The 21154-nt window shown below is 37.3% G+C and overlaps 1 protein-coding gene across 1 annotated transcript; it reads right to left on the bottom strand.

Annotated features, from left to right (window-relative positions):
- Nucleotides 1–521: 521 nt before the first annotated feature.
- On the bottom strand, nucleotides 522–14661 carry arglu1b (arginine and glutamate rich 1b). Its single transcript, XM_079811996.1, has 4 exons — nucleotides 14055–14661; nucleotides 13013–13238; nucleotides 9854–9937; nucleotides 522–1841 (listed from the first exon to the last, which is right to left on the bottom strand). The coding sequence occupies exons 1-4, from the start codon at nucleotides 14387–14389 to the stop codon at nucleotides 1677–1679; spliced, it is 810 nt and encodes a 269-aa protein (XP_079668122.1). The 5' UTR covers nucleotides 14390–14661; the 3' UTR covers nucleotides 522–1676.
- Nucleotides 14662–21154: the final 6493 nt, after the last annotated feature.

Here is a 21154-nt window from a genome sequence, read left to right on the forward strand (position 1 = left end):
GTCACCCAAACCTCGAAAGTCTGAAAAATCTGTAGGATATTACTCACTGTGGGAGCTATCCTTCATCCGTTTAATGTTTAGAGAAGGATAATAATAATAAAAAAAACACACACAGGAGGCCTATCTAAAAATATTCGACGCCTGAAAGAAATCAAAACATTTGTTCGACGGCTCGGACAACTTTTGTTTATTGCCCTTTGCGTGTTTGGACAATAATCAAAAGGAAAAACTTAACAGGTAAGAGGTAATTGGATGTCGAGCGGTGTTAAGGTGTGATGCGTTTGCTCTTCCATCGTCTGGTCTGCGCCCGAGCGTGAATCAATTGTGTATTTGCACTTTGGGCTTGTGCCGAAATAACAGAGGTGTCAAACAAACTATTAATTAGGCTGCGGATTGAAAGCGTTTGGTGATGTTGACATCCTGACGTCAAAATGTTAACCCACTTAGTATGGTTGATCTCATATCCTTTCAGATTCATCCAGACAAAATTTCTCTAATGGAATGCTCTTTTTTTTCTTTTTCGCGATGATGGGCATTAATAAACTAAATTATTAAAGGGATAGTACATCTAAACATTACAATTCTGTCACCATTTTCTCATCCTCATGTTGTTCCAAACCTGTATAAGAATATGGGTAACCAAGCAGTTTATTGGCTCAATATTACGGAGAAAAAAAGAAGGGCAAAAAACGGTTTTGGCAGCCACATCTTATGAAGAAATTCATATTTGGAACATATGAGGGTGAGTAAATGACAGAATTTTCATCCTTGGGTGAACTATCCCTTTAATCCTATTTGATTTTAGATACTTGCTCCTTGTATGTAAAGTGTTGTCTAATCTAATCGTGATAAACTTCACAAGTTAATACAAACATGCAAATAGATATCAGAAACACGACACATTCATGGATTTATTGGAGATTCTTGACATATTCCTTGATAACTGGGTCAAATATTTAACCAGACCACAAACACAAATTCTGGCCAATCAGCAACCGTTCACTCAATCACCTCTAAAAGCTTCTCATCACTAACATATACGCAGCTCACTGACATGCAACGACCAGGTACCCTTTATTACAGCATCACTTTACCTCTTGAATGTACAATTATTAATGTGTAAGTAAAAATGATAAAAGGAGGTTACTCTTGTTTTATGATGCTTCTCGGTTGGACTGGTAACCATTTAAATCATAGGGGTCTGTGCCATTCAAAATAGAGGGATGGACGTCCAGTTCAAGCAATTTCCCAGCCAATCTTTCAATCTAATTACTTTATACTATGAATAAACTATTAAAAAAATAAAAATACTTCAATCGAATCAGCCAGGAAAATCTGTTGAGGTCTTGAATTAGTGATAACGTGCATTTGGATAAGAGAGCAGGTCAGGCCGGTCCGTTTTTACCCTACCCGTGCAATGCACCAAATGTGTTTGCAGATACTACATGGAGGACAAGTGGAGGTTATCTATACAAGAGTCAGTAATACAAAACAGACAGGTAAAACAGGGGGGAAAAACTGAAGGGAAATTGACAAACTGATTGTTCCCGTTGTTCTGAGAATCTGAAACACACCACACGAGACCTATGAAGAAGAACTTGTGCTGCAGCACAAATGCCTCACACGGAGAGGTGGTCTGGAGAAAGTCTGGAGAAATCCTGGCCACATTGTTTTCATCACTCAGAGGCCTTGAAAGAGAAAGACAGTTTAGGCCTCGACTTCCCTTTCCCCAAAATGATCTTCTGTTCTTCTTTCTGCTGTTTCTGTCGCTCTTGCTCCAACTTCATGCGCTCCTCGTGTATTTTTCTCTGCTCTTCAACTATTCGTAGTTGTTCCTCTGCCTGTAGGACAGAAAAAGGTGTTTATTAGGAGTGAAATATTAACATGCGAATTAGTGGTGTTGCGCTAACCTGGTATATTTCAAATTAGAGATGCACCGATTGATCGGCCAGGGATCGGAATTGGCCGATTTTCTGCAAGATCGGCCCTGATTGGTGATCGGCCGATCGGAGACACGTGAGACTATCCGTGTACATGCGGCTGTGAGCACGAGCGTGGCCGCATGCAAACACTAGAAGACCCTAATTATGCCATTTGTAAAACTTGTAAGGTTAAAATAAACCGTATTCACGGCAACCCATCAAAATAAAAGTTCGGTTTAAATTTTTTTTTTAATTGACAGAATATATTGGGCTACTGTTGTAGCGTACAGTAGATTTAGAGCCGGCTCTATATAATAATAATAATACGTCTCTACTAATAATAATAATAATAATAATAATAATGCTTAAATGGTTGATTATTTTTCACTTGATCTTTTTTTATAAACAATGTTTACTTTTAAACAGCATACAGCCTTTAAATGTTTATGTATTATTTACTTATAATGATTATCATCATAAATAATAAACTTAATACATAATTTTTTTTTAAATGGTTAAATAAATAAAATGAAAATATATTAGGGCTGTCAAAAGATTAATCGCGATTAATCTCATCCAAAATAAAAGTTTGTGTTTACATAATATATGTGTGTGTACTGTGTATAATGATTATTTATATATAAAAACACACACAAGCATGTATATATTTAAGAAAAATTTATTATATTTATATATAAAATATTTTTATTTATATATAATATAAATTATATAAATGTATATACAGTATACACTTGCAAATATTTCTTAAATATATACATGAATGTGTTTGTATTTATATATACATAATAATTATACAGAGTACACACAAATATATTAAGTAAACACAAACTTTTATTTTGGATGTGATTAATCGCGATTAATCTTTTGACAGCCCTAAAATATATATATAAAAAAAAAACATTTAGCTGTGGTACCGAAATTGTAAAATACCGTAAAAAATTACCGTAAAATTTCTATGGTATTGGTACCGACTACTGGAATTTTGGTACCGCGTCATCCCTAGCTGGCAACATTTATTACCCAATTACTGAACTATTATTTGGAGGAGTATTGTACAATTCACGTTTGTTTATTCATAGGATCTTTAGACTTTTGTCTAAAGGAAAAAAGAAAAAGGTCCATTTATAATGTTTTGTTTCATAAAGCAACTGATTTCAGTTATTTGTTATTTCTACTTCTTTCCAGGCACAGAACACTTATTTTTTTGGAAGTTGTTTAAGTGAGAGAAGATCCTGTTGTAATGTTTAATCATTTATTTTAGAATAAAAATACAATTTTGCTTTGAAGAAAAAGTGGATTTTTGTTTGTATATGCTGTCAATTATAGTTCTTAGAAAGAAAATCGCAATCTGCAAAAATCGGTATCGGCTGATCTCACTAACAAAAAATCGGAAACCGGCCAAGAAAATTGCAATCGGTGCATCTCTATTTCAAATGAATAGTACACATATATGGCACAAATAATCCAACACCAGTATCTGGGAAACATCCCAACGTACAGTAGGTGGCGGTATTGCACCTTAACACTGGTGGCCATCTGTCATAAAACACAAGCAGACAGTGTGCAGCTGCTACTGCCGTGTATAACCATGTCGTTGCATATGACAGACACTCTACCAGCACTTCAAGAAGGTTAGTTTGCCAGTGTGGAGGTTTTTAGGATCACCCCAGTCTGCAAGACTTGCCGATCAACACAGAGCGCAAAAGTTGGCAAAACCACCAACCTGTTCACTCACCTCTGCTTCCATTATCTTGCAGATTTGACCACTGTACAGATATAAAGTTACTGAAAACGGGAAATGTTAATTAACCTGCTGACAAGTGTGCTCATTCAGATAAAAGATCAAAACTTATGGATTATAACGTTTACTACAAATATCTTTAGAGAGCAGTATTTATTCTATTTTTACCCAAAATAGGATGATGCGAGCATTATGGTGCGCTAAACACTCGCATGTAATTTATGTTTCATTCATACTCTACGTCAGAGGGCGCAATCGGGTATAAAGTCCACAAGTGACACTCATTGGAGAAATAAAACCCTAATATGGACAAACGCATCCAGATATCACACTCTGTCGCTGGATAAAACGCAGATAGAGACATTACGACGATTAAAGTTGCAGTGTTAGAATTTTAGCTGCATCTAGCAGCGAGGTTGCAAATTGCAAATGCCCACCGCTCACCCCACCCTTTCAAAGCACAGAGAGAAGCTACGGTGGCCGACACAGGACAAAGATGTCATCGTCTGAGACAGCAGAGAGTAGCTAGTGCTCTGTAGAGCAGTTTGTCCGTTTAGAGCAACTTTAGAAACATGGCGGCGCAAAATGGTGACTTCACTGTAAGGGGACCCGCGGTGTATGGAGATAGAAATAGCTCATTCTAAGGTAATAAAAACATAATACATTAGGCAGGGATGTACATTAACTTTTTTTGCAGATAGCACTGGTGCTACAGAAGTTGAAAGTTTTGTGGCACATGTATAAAACGTCTGTTACCATGTCTGAAAAATGCTATAAAATACAAAACAAAGTATTTAAGAATAAAAATAATAACAATTGTTGTTGTTATTATTATTATTATTAGGGATGCACCGGTTGACCGACCAAAAATCGGTTTTCTTTGTATTTTTCTGCCGATTTATCCGGAAGTGCGCCCGCGTGCACATACGCCTATATTGCAATCATTCGCGAATATGTAACTTGTGTGTTACAAACGGAAACTGGAGAACTGAGGGAAGGAGATACGCTGAAGGGAATGAAGAGACGCTTTCCTGCACGAGCTGAAGTTGCGCGAGCTTACCTCTCCACGCCCTGCACGAGCAGATGAGCGTTTGTTCAGCTCAGCTTCTCACGTGTTGGAATGGATAAGAACGAAACAGACTAACTTGTGACAAAGCCGAAATACTTCTTTTCTATTCTTTTTGTAAAGACTTTTTCTTTACACTGAATTTAAAAACAAACGCTGATTTAAGTAACATCTTTGTTTGGATTGCAGAATATGCAGTTGTTGCCTTTAATTTCCAATTCAATTTCCTTTTAGATTGTGGATTGCGGACATGCTTTCATTAGCCAAAAGCCAATTTAGCCTGTTAAATACCAAATAAACATCTTGTTCATGTATACTTTCATTCTTTTATGGTGTAAAAACCCCCCCCCAAAAAATCGGAAATTGGTATCGGCCATGTAAAATCATGATCGGTGCATTACTAATTATTATATTTTACAGAAAAACATAAATCATTAGAAAGGTAGAGAATATTAAATTATGATCTGTGACTAATGTCTTAATTTTTGTCAGGAAATCTTTTGTATTCACTAAGAAAGAAAAAAGTACTGTACACTTCTCTACTCCGCGAATCTATCACTGTACAGAATATTATAAAATAATATAATTTTTGCCTCATTCTGTGATGTGAAGCACGTCAGATCACAAAAGTAAGTTATTTCAAACACTTGATTAAATGTTCTCTTTGACAACAGATTTGTAAACGCTTATTACAAGTTTGGAAAGATGTTTGGCACATGTTGCTTTTTGACCAATTGACATAGCCTTTATCACTGTATAGTGTACTATAAAATAATATAATTTCTGTGATAAGAAGACACATCAGTTCACAGAAGGTAGTTATTTCAAACCGGTTAAGTCTAAATGTTGCTTTTGAATGCAAATGGTATGATTCTACCGAAAAATAATCATAGTAAAAGAATCATTAATGATAGTTATCATTAACTATTTTGGTCCCAATAATGGTGTAGAGAAAAATCTGATATCCTAACAGCCCTGATGTGAATATAATATTGGCTGATCCCTAACCGTCAACAACAGCATCGCCATATCTTGGAATGGTGACCATCTTGGGTTATGGTTCATGCAATATACATGCAGTTATATTAAGATAAATGTACATAAAATACATGCATGAATAGTCTTGAATGTTTTAAGCATGAATTGGCACAATATATAAATAAATGCATTTATAACCACTAGTCCCACACTTTAATTAAAAGCTTCAAGCAATCTGTTCAACATAATGTACAAAAGTGCTTTACCAACAGCCTGTTTAATTTAGAATCTTATATCACTTGCAATATGTAGGATAATCATTTATGACAAACCGGACAGTGGCAAGACCACATCTGTCAGTGTTGACAGGTGCATCTGGACCTTTATGGCTTGTAACGGAGAGTATGCCTTATTTAAGCTCTGTTTGTAAACAAATTCATCAGGACCAAACTAAACGGTGGTCTCTTTTTTTTCTTGCTCAAAGGCTGCTCTATTGAGAAAGAGAGCTCCAGAAAACAAAACATGTCAAGTAGTGCTTATGCAACATTAATGTTCCACATGGCCACAGTGCAGGGGACATTCATTCTATATGAGAAGATAGCAAGGCCAATAAGAAATGATTCTAGGTGTTTGACACGAAGAACAGTGTTTATTGCTTTATCTGAAGATTCTGAATATGACCCAAGTTTGTGCAGCAAGCAAAACATAAGGGTTTGATGGTTAACGTCAAACTAAATGGCTTCTCTGCCCTTAATTTCAATCACATACACTATTTCTTAAAAGTCTGGGGTCGGTAAGATTTAAAAATATATTTTTAAATTAAGTCTCTTATGCTCACCAAGTCTGCATTTATTTGATTAAAAGTAGAGTAAAAACAGTAATACTGTGGAATATATTACAATTTAAATGAACTGTTTTCTATTTTCATATATTTTAATAGTGTTGTAGTCAAAACCACCTGAACCAAGACCAAGTCGAGACCAAGACTTTGTGGGGTTGAGACCAAGACAAGACCAAGGCAGTGCGAGACCAAGACAAGACCAAGGCAGTGCGAGACCGAGTCAAGACCAAGACCAGACCAGCACTCCTAAGATCCATATCTACTGTCTGAGAAATGTCTTATATTTAATAAATAAATACAATTAGAACAGTAAGACCCTATAGCGCTGTTACCAATCAAATCAATAACAATAAAATTCATGGCACAGAAGTTGCATCTGAATTGGTACAATTACACCTGCAAAAATAATATAAATTTATATTCACTTTGAGCATTTTTGAGACTATGCTGCATTGATTCTGAACCCGGCAGCAGAGTAACAAAAGAAATCACATTACAAAGAAGTTATTGACTGCACTTAAAGCAGTAAGATTTACATCAAATTACATTAATGATGTTAAATCAGACAATGCACCAGCAATTTAGTGATATCCTTGCAGTTGTGGTCTTGACCGGTCTTGAGATAAAATCCCGAGTCCTCCAAGTCTGAGACCAAGACAAGGCAGAGCAGAAATGCAGTCGAGACTGAGACAAGACCTTCAAAAAATGGTCTTAAGACTGGTCTCGAGACCAAGACACTATATTTTAAAATATAATGTATTTCTGTGATGTCAAAGCTGAATTTTCAGCATCATTACTCCAGTCTTCAGTGTCACATGATCCTTCAGAAATCATTCTAATTATTATAAATGTTGAAAACAGTTGGGCTGCTCCACAATTAGGGATGCTCATATTGACTGTTTAACCGTTAACCGAATTTTGACCGATTAATGCTATGAAGACAAAATGAAGCAATAGAAAAGTAGTAGGCCAACTGTGTGGGACCATTTTAACAGAAAGGCCGACAAGGTTACTTGCAAAATATGCTACGCGGTAGTGTTGTAGTACTCGAGACCAAGACCGGTCTTAAGACCATTTTTTGACGGTCTTGGTCTTGTCTCGGTCTCGACCACATTTGTACTCCGTCTTGTCTTGGTCTCAGACTAAGAGGACTCGGGATGTTGTTTCAAGACCAGTCAAGACCACAACTGCTGGGATATTACTAAATTGCCAGTGCATTGTCTGATTTATTTATTGACATCATTAATGTGATTGGATGTAAAACTTAGTGCTTCAGATGCAATCAATAACTTATTTCTTCACAAATTTGAGCATGACTGCAAACATGATATTGCTTTAAAGGTCCTGTTCTTCGTGATCCCATTGTTCAAACTTTAGTTAGTGTGTAATGTTGCTGCTAGAGCATAAATAATACCTGTAAAATGATAAAGCTCAAAGTTCAATGCCAAGCGAGATATTTTATTTAACAGAAGTTCCCTTTCAAAGCCTACAGCGAACGGCTGGTTAGGACTACATCCTGGTATTTCCTGCTTTAATTACGTCAGTAGAGCAGTAGAACAGACTAACCTCCGCCCACAAGAAAACGCGAAAAAAGGGGGCGTGGTCTTGTTGCTGTCCCACGTGGAGAAGAAGAGGACGTCGTGGAGAAAAGGAAGTGCTGCGTTTCAGTGTGTTTGTCGCCATGTCGTCGAGACGCTGTTATTTTCATCCCGGAGTCAAATCACCTTTGTTTGGCTTTCCCAGGGACGCTGTAGAGATTATTAAGCGCGTATATATCTCCCGTTAAGAGGCGTGACCTTTCCACGTGCGCTAAGCTGCTGTCGAATCACAACACAGGACCGTGCTACGTTCGCTAAGCTGCTGTCAAATCGCAACACGGGAACCGCTGACACAATCAGAACTCGTTACGTGTTTCTGAAGGAGGGACTTCATAGAATAAAGGAAGTCTTCAGTCGTTTGTAGGACAGTGAAAACAGCGGTGTACAGATAAGTAAATTGTGTTAAAAATACAGTTTTTTTTACACACGAAACATGAACACATGTTATATTGCACACTGTAAACACAATCAAAGCTTCAAAAAAACACGAAGAACGGGACCTTTAACAAACATTCAATCATTAAAAAAAAAACATTATCCTCAACATTATTTATGTATTTGTAATTTACCAATTCAGATGCATCTTCTATCACCTCTGTAGCGCAAAGATGAATTTCATTGTTAATGATTTTATTTGATTGGTAACAGCTCTATATAGTGTCTTATTCTAATTATATTTATTATAAGTTATGAGTCATTTTTCAGGTGGTAATGTGGATCTCTATGAATTTGAGGAGTGCTGGTCTGGTCTTGGTCTTGGTCTCAACCCCTCAAAGTCTTGGTCTCGGATTAGGTGGTCTTGACTACAACACTACTACGCATTATTAAGACACAACAGTAGTACAAGCTCTTGACTGGTGGAAAGCAAATGGATGGCGCTTCCCGAAGCTGGCCACTCTAGCGAGGCGTTATCTCTATATATATATATATATATATAATACCGGGGCATCAGTGCTATCTGAGAGGGTGTTTTCTGCCGCGGGTCTAACTGTCAACAGGCTGCACTACAGACTAACCCCACATCACATAGACATGTTACTTTAAAAAAACATATAAAAACAGTCAAGCTGTGAAATGAGGTAGGCCTGCTATTTTTATTTGACGAAAAAAAGTCTGACGGAAAAAAACGATTCCGGTTTTATTATTATATTATTTTATTCTGTTTTTCTCTGTTGTCAGAGACGCTGCAGGTGCGTGAAAATTTGATAATGTGTGAACCCGGATTCTGTTGTTGTTGAGCTGATCTGTATGCTGCTGTTTGCACTGTAAAATAAACTCGTAAAAACGGTCTTTATAACAGGTCACAGACACTTGTCAATTGTATTTTTATTTAATGCCAATTCAATATTATAATCTTATCAGTTAACGGTTAATATTCGGATAATAAACGGCGGTTGTCGGTCGGGAGAATTAACCAAAATGAGCATCTTTATCCACAATATTTTTGTGGAAACAGTGATACTTTTTTCCCAGATTCTTTGAGAAATAAAAGTTTAAAAGAGCAGCATTTATTTGAAATAGAAATTTTGCAATACTGTAAAATATTTTACTATCATTTTTAATCAATTGTATGCATCCATGCTGAATAAAACTATTGTTATTTTTTTACTTTAATGAATTGTTCCATTGTTTCAACTATGCAACTCAAATTTTATATGAAATGAAACATAACAAAAACACACATACCAGTTTAGCTTGAGCATCAGCTATCTTGCGATTGTTCTCCACCAGAATTTTCTCCAGCTCTTCACGCTTCGATTTCTCTTCCTCCTGCAAAGTCGAACCACTTTAATGTGAGTTGTAGCGACAGAAATCATAAATATTCACAAAAATAAGTGGCATATCTTGAGCAAACACATGAATGAGTAGATAATAAAGATACATTGAGCTCACCAGACATGGATAAACCTACAGTAAACTTGTCCTTCACTCACGAATAAAGTTCCTAGAGGAGTCAGGGTCATATTGGGAATACGTTTTTTTTTTTTTTTTTTTTAAGTACATTGTACCACCAATCAGCAAGGGAGGTTCTTTCAAACCACTGACCTGTGTTCTCGGTACTTCTCTACTTACATCTCTCTCAGAAAAAAGGCCACACAGTGAAGTGACGTCTGAGAAGCAGTCAGCTCAAATGGTGTATAGGAGCAACAGAAGCGTGAACAAATCATCACTTCTATTCATAAACAACTGAGAGGGATAGTGAAGTTCAGGCGAGTAGCATAGAATAGAGTTGTGCATGAGCCGTTTTGTTCAAGAAAACTGTGAAACATGAAATTTAAAGATAATAGAATTATAGATCTGTCAAACTCAGTGCTACTATGATGTGAGTAAGATTAGAGGTACAATTTATTTATTTAAAAAAAAAAAAAAAAAAAATTCACTTTTAATTTTGAGAGGAATTAGGCTAAAGGCCCTGACATACTTCAAGCGAAATCGAAGAACGAACTGAACCTATTTAGAACAAAATCAGGCCAAAACATGTTCGTTTGGAGTTTAAGGAGTTTTAAACGGCTTGCCAAGGCGAACTTTCTCTCCAACTGTTAAACGCCTTCAAACTAGTCCATGGTGATTACTTAATAGGTAAAGTGTGTACTCTGCGGCTCCGCCTTCTTTAATGTGGAAAATTAAGGTCAGACATCCATGAGTAAAAACAAGAACACACCAGACAGCCGCTTTAGAGAAAAAACTGAGGTTGTACTTCTAATTAGAAGCGACATTGATAGTTTTTTCATGTTTGCAATCTATTGTATAAAGTGCTGGATAAATAAACGTGACGTGACTTTACTTTACTGGAGTCCCGAATTGCGGAGCTGGTGCAAACATATCCAGGTCACTATGATCACATGCTTCCTAAACTGCAGCTGTTTTCTCCCCGCTGTCATTTTTTTTGTGTTTATTTTGTTATTGCAAGGAAAGTGCGCAGCATATATTTACATATTCATCTAATCGTCGCTCTCAGCAGTGCGGGCGTCGCCGGGATTTTCGCTAACACTGCAACGGTATTTCAAACTTCTTTTTACCCCTAAACGAAGGATGAAAGAGAACTTCGCTGTGAGTATATCAGAGCCTTAAGGTCTGTTTTACACCACACACACTCATACGGTATGCAAGGAAAGCGACAGCAGGCTTGTGTCGTGCTTTCCCACAAATAAACTGCAGCTCCCAACCGAAAATAATGTGATTTCTGGGTAACTATATTGAATATTTCCTGTGATCCTATTGCACAGTTAGAGGGATAGTTCACCCAGAGATGAAAATTAATTACTCGCCCTCATGTTGTCCCAAACCCGTAAACCTTTTGTTCATCACCGGAAAACAAAAGAAGACCTTTTGATGAAATCTGAGAACTTTCTGTCCCTCCATTGACAACTACCACTTTGACGCTTCAAAAATTCCATAAGGGATTGTCAAACTAATCCATATGAATTGAGCCGTTTAGTCCACATTTTCTGAAGAGACACAGTCGCTTTATACATGATGAACAGATTGAATTTAGGTGCAAGAACCAATGAGGTTCATTCTCGTGTTACACATCACTTTTGAGATTCTGCAAGAACCAATGAGGTTCATTCTCGTGTTACACATCACTTTTGAGATTCTGCAAGAACCAATGAGGTTCATTCTTGTGTGTCAAAGCAGGCTTGGTTGAGCTTCTGTTTATGTTCTCTGATCAATGTTTAAATGTGGAATAAAAGCCTAAATTAAATCTGTTTAACATATAAAGTGATCTAGTCTTTTTAGAAAATTTGAAAAACAACTGCTTAATTCAAATGAATGTGTTTTACGATCGCTTAATGAACTTTTTGAAGCATCAAAGAGGTATTTGCATAGACTCACAATGGAGGGACAGAAATCTCTCTCTTCATTTGTGTTCCGAAGATGACAGGCGACATGAGGGTGAGTAATTAAAGGGTTAGTTCATCCAAAAATGAAAATTCTGTCATTAATTACTTACCCTCATGTCGTTCGACACCCGTCAGACCTCCGTTCATCTTCGGAACAGAAATTAAGATATTTTAGTTGAAATCTGATGGCTCTGAAAGTCCTCCATTGGCTCAATGGTACTCTACACTCTCAAGACCCTTAAAAGGTACTAAAGACGTCGTTACAAAGTCCATCTCACTACAGTGGTTCTAAAATAACTTTATGAATCGGCGACAATAGTTTTTGTGCGCAAAAAAACCCTAAATAACGTCTTGCATAGTGATGACGATTTCAAAACAAAGCATCATGAAGCTTCGAAGCGTTATGAATCACTGAGCCGAATGATGATTCGGATCGCGTGTCAAACTGCCAAACTGCTGAAATTTGGCGATTCAAACCGCTGAATCGACTCAGTGATTCATAATGCTTCATGATGCTTTGTTTTGAAATCGTCACACTATGCAAGTCGTTATTTAGGGTTTTTTTGCGCACAAAAACTATTGTCGCCAATTCATAAAGTTATTTTAGAACCACTGTAGTGAGATGGACTTTGTAACAACGTCTTTAGTACCTTTTAAGGATCTTGAGAGTGTAGAGTACCATTGTGCCAATGGAGGACTTTCAGAGCCATCAGATTTCAACTAAAATATCTTCATTTCTGTTCCGAAGACGAACGGAGGTCTGTCGGGTGTCGAACGACATGAGGGTAAGTAATTAAAGACAGAATTTTCATTTTTGGGTGAACTAACCCTTTAATGAATTTTTTGCTTAACTTTCCCTTTAATACGAATGCCTAAATATTTGCTTTTGTGTGTGTGTGTGTGTGTGTGTGTGTGGTGTGAAATAGGTCCAATTCCAACAAAACTACAAGAACATTCGTAAGCACATACATTCTGTGCTGCCTGTTCACATGCAAGTTACCTCCCGAGCTTTCTGAGCAGCCAGCTCCGCATGTCTCTGTTTCTCCAGCTCCTCCAGCAACTGCTTCTCCATGATGCGCTTGGCCTCCTCCACCCGTCGCAACACTTCTCTTTCAATCTCATCCTTTCGCTTTTCCAGCTCCTCCTCCACACGCTTGGCCACAAGTTCCTCTACTCGGCGCGCCGTCTCCTCCTCAATCAGCCGCTCCTCTATCTCCTGTTGTCGACTAAGGAACAAAAGATTACAGTCAGTCAGTAACGCAAAATTAAAATGTACTTAATGCTAATTATGAAATGAAGCAGGACAGGTAAAAAACATGAAATGCAATGCACATGCTATCTGCCATTGTGCATGGGAAATCAACAACTTCAAAGTGTCAGCTTATCAGTAGTGGTCCACTTATATAGATTTTTTAAGTCTAAAATGTATTAATGATTGGGGAAACATTTATGTTTAGTAACTATACATCGTAATTAACGTTACTATGTTGACTGCTTATTGTTTGTATGACAGTGATTATGAAGATAGTATTGTTTATTATCATTTCCCTAGAGGACACAAAATTCAAATTCAGACAACATTGATTGATTTACTGGTGCATAATTACATATTAGAGCAAAAATTAAGATTTTGTGAATCCAGTCACTCCACAACCCAAAAAAATCAATGTATTATGGATGTATTTTGGACATGGTCCAATGGTAGTGTGTCGTTGTTTACATGTAACTTTACCTCAGATTTACCACGGTATGCTTGGCAGAAGCTTGGTGTACTAAAGTAATATCATTCAAATAATGTAACATCAGTAACGTTACCATGACACAGTGGGATTATCTGATATCCTTTGAAATGTGGACTGAACACGCATGTAAATAATATTGTACTGAAATTGTCGTATTTGCATGGTAATCCAAGACACTCCTCAGAACATGATAGTACGTGTACAAAAAAATGGTACCTCCACAGTATACTTTAGTATGGGTCCTACAACATCCACTCTACAACATTCGTGACAGGTTTTGTGGAAAGTGTGCGTACTCACATTCTCCTCTGTCTTTCCATTTCGATTCTCTTCTCTTCTTCCTCTTTCTTCTGCTTTTCGTCTACAGCACTCCTCTTACTTATCGCCCTGCCGAAAATGTCGATTCTCTCCGGCGGCGAGGCGGCTCTCTCCCTTTCCCGGCGAGCCGCGGCCGTGTTGGATTTGGATCGAGAGCGCGACTCTCTCTTCCGACTCCTTTTGGACTCTCGAGACTTCGAGCGCCTCTTCCTCTCTTTATCCCGGGACCTTGATCGAGAGCGGCTTCGCTTTTTACTGTGCTTACTATTTTTGGAGTGCTTGGAGCGGGAAGAGCTGCGGCTCCGCGAACGACCCATTTCAAACGCCGTTAGAGTTCAGTGGCACTAATCAGGACACTGAACACCTCTAAAGCATCGGATAGACGAGTACAAGCACCCGATCGTATTTGAAACAAGCCCCAAATTACACACTTAAGGGATCAGTCCCGACAGCATGATAATAATCTTGTAGACGAAACTCTTATTTGGAAATAAATTGTTTAATAACAGCGTGATTTAACTGCACGGTACCATTTATCTTGTATGGTTAAAAAGCAAGATGGAGGATGGCTGTTCTGAGATCCCAGAATGCAATTTCTTGATTTTTCCTACGTTGTGACGATCGACACTTCGTTACACCGATTACTGCCATCAACTGGCGTGGAGCATAAATGAGAAGGCCCCGTTTCATTTTAAAGAATCATTTGGACGGTTTGTTCACTGAACCGAGTCATCGCTCCCGGCTAATTTGTGTCCTATATGTTTCAACTGTTATGTTGCACACTAGCCTAGACTAGATAGATAGATAGATAGATAGATAGATAGATAGATAGATAGATAGATAGATAGATAGATAGATAGATAGATAGATAGATAGATAGATAGATAGATAGATAGATAGATAGATAGATAGATAGATAGATAGATAGATAGATAGATAGATAGATAGATAGATAGATAGATAGATATTTCTAAAAGTAGCAACATTTCAGGTTTTCAGGAGAGTCACTTGATGAATCAAAACCGTGTCATTCACAAAAACACTAAACACCATCATGGTAACACATTAAATTTTAAAAATGCAATAAACATTAATTTAACAACATTAGATGTGACATAAAACCCTAATGTACATAACTGATTAGAAAAAAAAAACTCTAAAAAACTGTCCATTTAACGGTATCTTATCTTACTGTAAATGTTAAATGTATGGTTAGATCTATTACAGTAGATTAGTACGGAAGCTTTCTGTTAACCAATTAGCCTAACTGTTTTTCACCGGAGCATTTTATGGAGTCTTTTACCATTAAAATCACAATATTTTTTTACAGATATTTGGAAGGCATAACATAAGAATTAACTTAAAAGTCTTCTTTCAAAAACATCCAAAATCTAACTGACCCCATTTAACATTATAACTATAATAACAGAATAATCAAATTTCATACTGGCTGTGTTTCGGTGCAGTACACATAGGTTTACTCCTATATCAACCATATCAGTTTAATTATAAGCCACCATAATTATATTATAATATGTGTTCTAAAATGTTTCACAAAATATACCCATAAAATTAGGATAAGAATAGGCTTTGTTTTTATTGGTAAGAAATAGCCTATACTGCACAAGCTTGATGCAATCTGATGCTTTGTCTGCATTAGACATTTCCATCAATTATGAATGAAAACAGCAGAATATTTAATTAATCTACTCAAGTGCCAACATTAAAAGGCTGAAGTAACATTTGCAGCATGCATGCAGATGGAGAATTGTAATATATAATTGAATCATGGCCTACACATTGAGAAAACAATAGAATGCATTATTATTATTATTATTATTATTATTATTATTATTATTATTATTATTATTATTATTATTATATGTTTTCTACTACTTGGGTTATGTTCTATTCGTTTAATGCTTTGCTTGCTTTTCAATTTGCAACATTTGTAGTTGGTGTAAAAAATAAAATAAATGTATGTGTAATATGACAAGCATGAAATTAGGTTCTCCATTCACAAATATTATTGATTACTTTTGGGAAGTTTACACGACGGGCTAAAACTCCAACTAAATCCATGTCAAAAGGCATTTTTCAAATAGTATCATACATGCAGGCTTTCTGAGTTCAAATTAGCCTAAAAATAGAATAATAAAAAAACATACCAATATATTAAAAAAAAGGAACTAGTGAAGGGAAATGTGTTAAAACTAAAATCATAATTTCCATGATTTCCCTTCTTACACTTTTCCTTATAGGCTGCACATTCACTGTATAACGTTGACAAAGATTGATGTTTGTAAAATACTCTCTTGGACTTGTAACACACGAATCTTCATATCACTTTTATGAAGATCAGTCCGTATAAACCGTTTTATTTGATCCTTTTAACATAAACGGATTTCCATACAATAGCTTCCCTAACATGAGCTTGTTCTTTGTCAAACATCCTAAAACAACACTACCCTGACACCTGCTGGTCAAATAAAGCTACTGCTGCCAGATGAGACTCAACTCCTCCCACACGCTACTACGTCAGCATATGAGAGTTTGGAAGCCCAGCAATGAAGTGAAATTCATAGATGGAGCAAGTGAAACCCAAACATTAAATTCCATATTTGAACAAGTGTAAATACTCCCAAATGGTAGATTATGGCCTGGTTTCACAGACATGGTTTAGATTAAGCCAGGATTAGACCTTAATTAGGACATTTCAGTAGCTTTTATAAACATGCCTTAGAAAAAAACAAAAAAACATTACTGGTGTACATCTTAAGACAAAAAAGTGATACAGAAGAAGATACGCTATATTGCCAAAAGTATTGGGACACCCCTCCAAATAATTGAATGCAGGTGTTCCAATCACTTCCATGGCCACAGGTGTAAAATCAAGCACCTAGGCATACAGATGCTTCTACAAACATTTGTGAAAGAATGGATCGCTCTCAGGAGCTCAGTGAATTCATGTGTGGTACTGTGATAGGTTGCCACCTGTGCAATAAGTCCATTCGTGAAATTCTCACTATTCCACGGTCAACTGTTAGTGGTATTATAACAAAGTGGAAGCAATTGGGAACAACAGCAACTCAGCCACGAAGTGGTAGGCCATGTAAAATCAAAGAGCGGGGTCAGCGCATGCTGAGGCGCACAGTGCGCAGAAGCCGCCAACTAGCTACAGATTTTAGTCAATAGCTACAGACCGCCAAACTTTGTGTGGCCTCCAGATTAGCTCAAGAACAGTTTGTAGAGCTTCATGGAATGGGTTTCCATGGCCGAGCAGCTGCATCCAAGCCTTACATCACCAAGTGCAATATAAAGCGTCGGATGCAGTGGTGTAAAGCACACCACCACTAGACTCTAGAGCAGTGGAGACGCATTTTCTGGAGTGGCGAATCATGCTTCTCTGTCTGGCAATCCCATGGACAAGTCTGGGTTTGGCGGTTGCCAGGAGAACGGTACTTGCCTGACTGCATTGTGCCAAGTGTAAAGTTTGGTGGAGGGGTAATTATGGTGTGGGGTTTTTTGGGTTGGGCTTGGCCTCTTAGGTCCAGTGAAAAGAACTCTCAATGCTTCAGCATACCAAGACATTTTGGACAATTTCATGCTCCCAACTTTGTGGGAACAGTTTGGGGATGGCCAATCAAGCCTTCCTGTTCCAACATGACTGCGCACCAGTGCACAAAGCAAGGTCCATAAAGACATGGATGAGCGAGTTTGGTGTGGAGGAACTTGACTGGCCTGCACAGAGTCCTGACCTCAACCTGATAAAACACCTTTGGGATGAATTAGAGCGGAGACTGCGAGCCAGGCCTTCTCGTCCAACATCAGTGCCTGACCTCACAAATGCGCTTCTAGAAGAACGGTCAAACAATCCCATAAACACACTCCTAAACCTTGTGGAAAGCCTTCCTAGAAGAGTTGAAGCTGTTATAGCTGCAAAAGGGTGGGCCAACTCCATATTAAACCTTATGGATTAAGAATGGGATGTTATTAAAGTTCATGTAGGCATGTAAAGGCTGGCGTCTCAAAACTTTTGGCAATATAGTGCATGCTTATTAGATTTCATATCTTTTAGTAGGCTCTTATATTGACATAAATTTTACTTAGTTGCTATTTTTTTGTATGTTGGCATGAAGTGTGTGTACAAGAAATATACAGGTATGCTATATTCACTCCATTTTTATAGGCTAAAGTCAGCGAGGACTGTCAGCACTCTTCATGTGGACTTTACTCCTTTGGCCACAAGATGTCAGCCAAGGTTCGCGAACTGCCATTGTTGAAGGACCATATCACGGCTTCTCGGCCATAAATGTTCGGAGGTTGAGAACTGTTTGTTTTTCTTTTTGTGTGCCAGTCAACCTTCTTCTAGCCAAATACATTTGTCGCAGTGGACCGTTGCTAAACGTCGAAACCGTTTTGCGACCGAAATCTGTAATCGACTTTAAAAAAAAAAAAAAAAAGTAAACTCTTTAATTAATGTTCTTAAATTAATAATGCATATAGGCTAAATCTACATGTCATTAAAAATAGATACATACATGACTAAAATATGCAGCCCTAAGAACTTGTTGCTCTTTGATAATAACTTATCTACTCTAAAGGCCTATTGCATATCCTTGTGCATTGATCCTTTCTTTCTTGTTTCCTCCTCTTTTTTTACTTCAACAGATTTCTCCATGTCGTACACAGAACATCCATTGGGAGGCGTTCACGTAATTGCAAATTATAAACTGCTTGATGAAAAAAACGACACCTTTCTGCTCACATGCAGCCCTCGTTTGTTCAATGGATTTTTATTCATAGGCCTACGCAGTAAATGATATGCCTAGATTAAAATGAATTTATTATCATGTGAAATGGCAAATAAAAAAAAGAATTGAAAATAAGGACAAAAGAACAGGCTACGTCACATTTATGCAGATCGGTTGTGATCAAATCACGCCAATCAAATATTTAAATTAGTCTAGAATAATTAAAGTAGCCTAATAAAAGTATTTTCACCTAGTACAGCAGATGGCAACGTCATGTAAAACCCCTATGCAACATTAATAATAGCGCAGGTTTGGTGATGTGAGCTCAAAAAACTAAATTCTGAAATGTATTTCGTTTTACATCTATTGTGAACCGGTGCCTAAACTGCACATGTTGAAACTTTGCCTTTTACTTTAATGAAAAAGCAGTGCAACCTGTTTTGCAATACTTAAACAAGGAAAATAACTGAATGTCTGATACAGTAAAAGCTTTGCAAATGTTAGCTGTTATGAAATGCTGAAGCAGACAGAATAACAAAAGAAGACGAAGCACCATCTTTCTTCAAGAAACTCTCACCTTGTATTTCGCAGGTGAACGTCGTATCGTTCAAACATCCAATAGGAATATTCAGAATTATTTGGAGGTATTTTAGCTATAATCAACTTCTGAAAAGACACGTTTAGACATTTGGCACCCAGCCGTTTTATGGGAGGAAATTAACAAGAATTTTCTTCGATTTAAAGACGGGTGTAAAAGTTGCTTATTACCTCCTGTTTAAATGACCACAGTATGCTGGCTACAAAAAAAAAAAAGTGAATACAGTGAAAACCCGAGAGCGCGTGCTCACATTTTCTTTGCAGAAAACATGTCCCATTAGGGTAGCTAAGTAAAACATTCCTCTTAGCGGTTTCTACGTGTTAATTTGAAATAGTAAATGCGACTGGCAGCGTTTCACTTTGATTTATTTTACACGACAAGGCGTAGTTGTTCTTGTTGACAGCAGTGGATTTTTCTTTAATCAAGGCAATTATGCTGTTAGCTAATTGGCTGAAACAATTCTTAAAAGCACACCTAAAGCAATCCATAAAACATGTGCACCTGTAATGTATTTTTTTGCTGTTTCAGGTGCGTTTGGATACTTGTCGTTCGTGTTCAGTTTGTATAGCCTATATGGAATATTTTTTATTATTATTTTTATCAACGAACACCCTATTGTGTTGTCAGGTTCTCGTTATGGGCGCCTATTTTATTTAGAGTAATTAAATATCATTGCAACAGAGCTATTCAAGACCGGACAATATTTCAAACTGTCCATGATGAAATTAAAATAGTTACAACTTCGATTTTTACATGATTTTCGAGACATTTAGAGAAGGGCGTGCGTATTACATTCAATAATACGATGTGCGGCCCGTTGCCACATTCATCATCCCATTACTGTACCCAATCCAGGTCCGATACGTGAAGGGTAAAATGAATTACCGACGTTAAGTCGTCAATAAAGTCATTTCAGTAAATGGTGTCTCAGATGACTCCGGCATTATTCAACGGGCTTTATCAGCACTGGGGAAATTACGTCGCCTCTACACCTCATGTAATACGGCCCTGCTTACCTTGATAAAGCGCCCTGCCAGCGGGTAGTGACAGTGCTTTTGACCGGCTTTTATTCACTCGCTAGTGATGAACGCCAAGCTGATCAGGCGGAATGGGCGCTAATTAAAACCTATAAATTATCTTTTGCAGCCCCTCTCAAGACGTCGCATGCAGCCGAGATAAGAGCTGGAGTGCTAATTTACCGCCTGAAAAGGAGCGTGCCTCACAATGGCTACTTGGCTCAAATAGCATATTGATAGTGTCCTAATTAGAAATTTATTAAGTACCCACTCGAGCCTTTCGAATAAAGATTTCAACCCAACCTGTTTTATATGAATAAATGCTGCATGTACTAAAATTCCATGTTTGCGCTAATGATTATTCTAAATGTTTTGTGTGCGTACGTGCTTCATTTTTGGGGGGCGTATTGTTTTGGATAATTGGTGAAACGGAGTTTTAAAAACCATTTAGCTTGTTATTAACACGTCCTGCTTTTATGTTGTGATTTATTCTTTTTGCTGCCACATTTTCTTGATGTTATCATCCATTTGTGAATCATTTTTAGGAATACGGCTTGTTAAAACAGTAAACTGTCCATTGTTTTATACACTGCAAAAATGTGATTCATTCATCTAAATTACACGCGTTTATTCAAACCAGAATATAGCCTAATTTAATACGGCTGCATTAACACGATTAGGTTACACAAGCAAAAGTGTGTTTGATTATGGGTT

The sequence above is a fragment of the Gobio gobio genome (assembly GCF_949357685.1).
Source record: "Gobio gobio genome assembly, chromosome: 3".
Lineage (NCBI taxonomy): Eukaryota > Metazoa > Chordata > Actinopteri > Cypriniformes > Gobionidae > Gobio > Gobio gobio.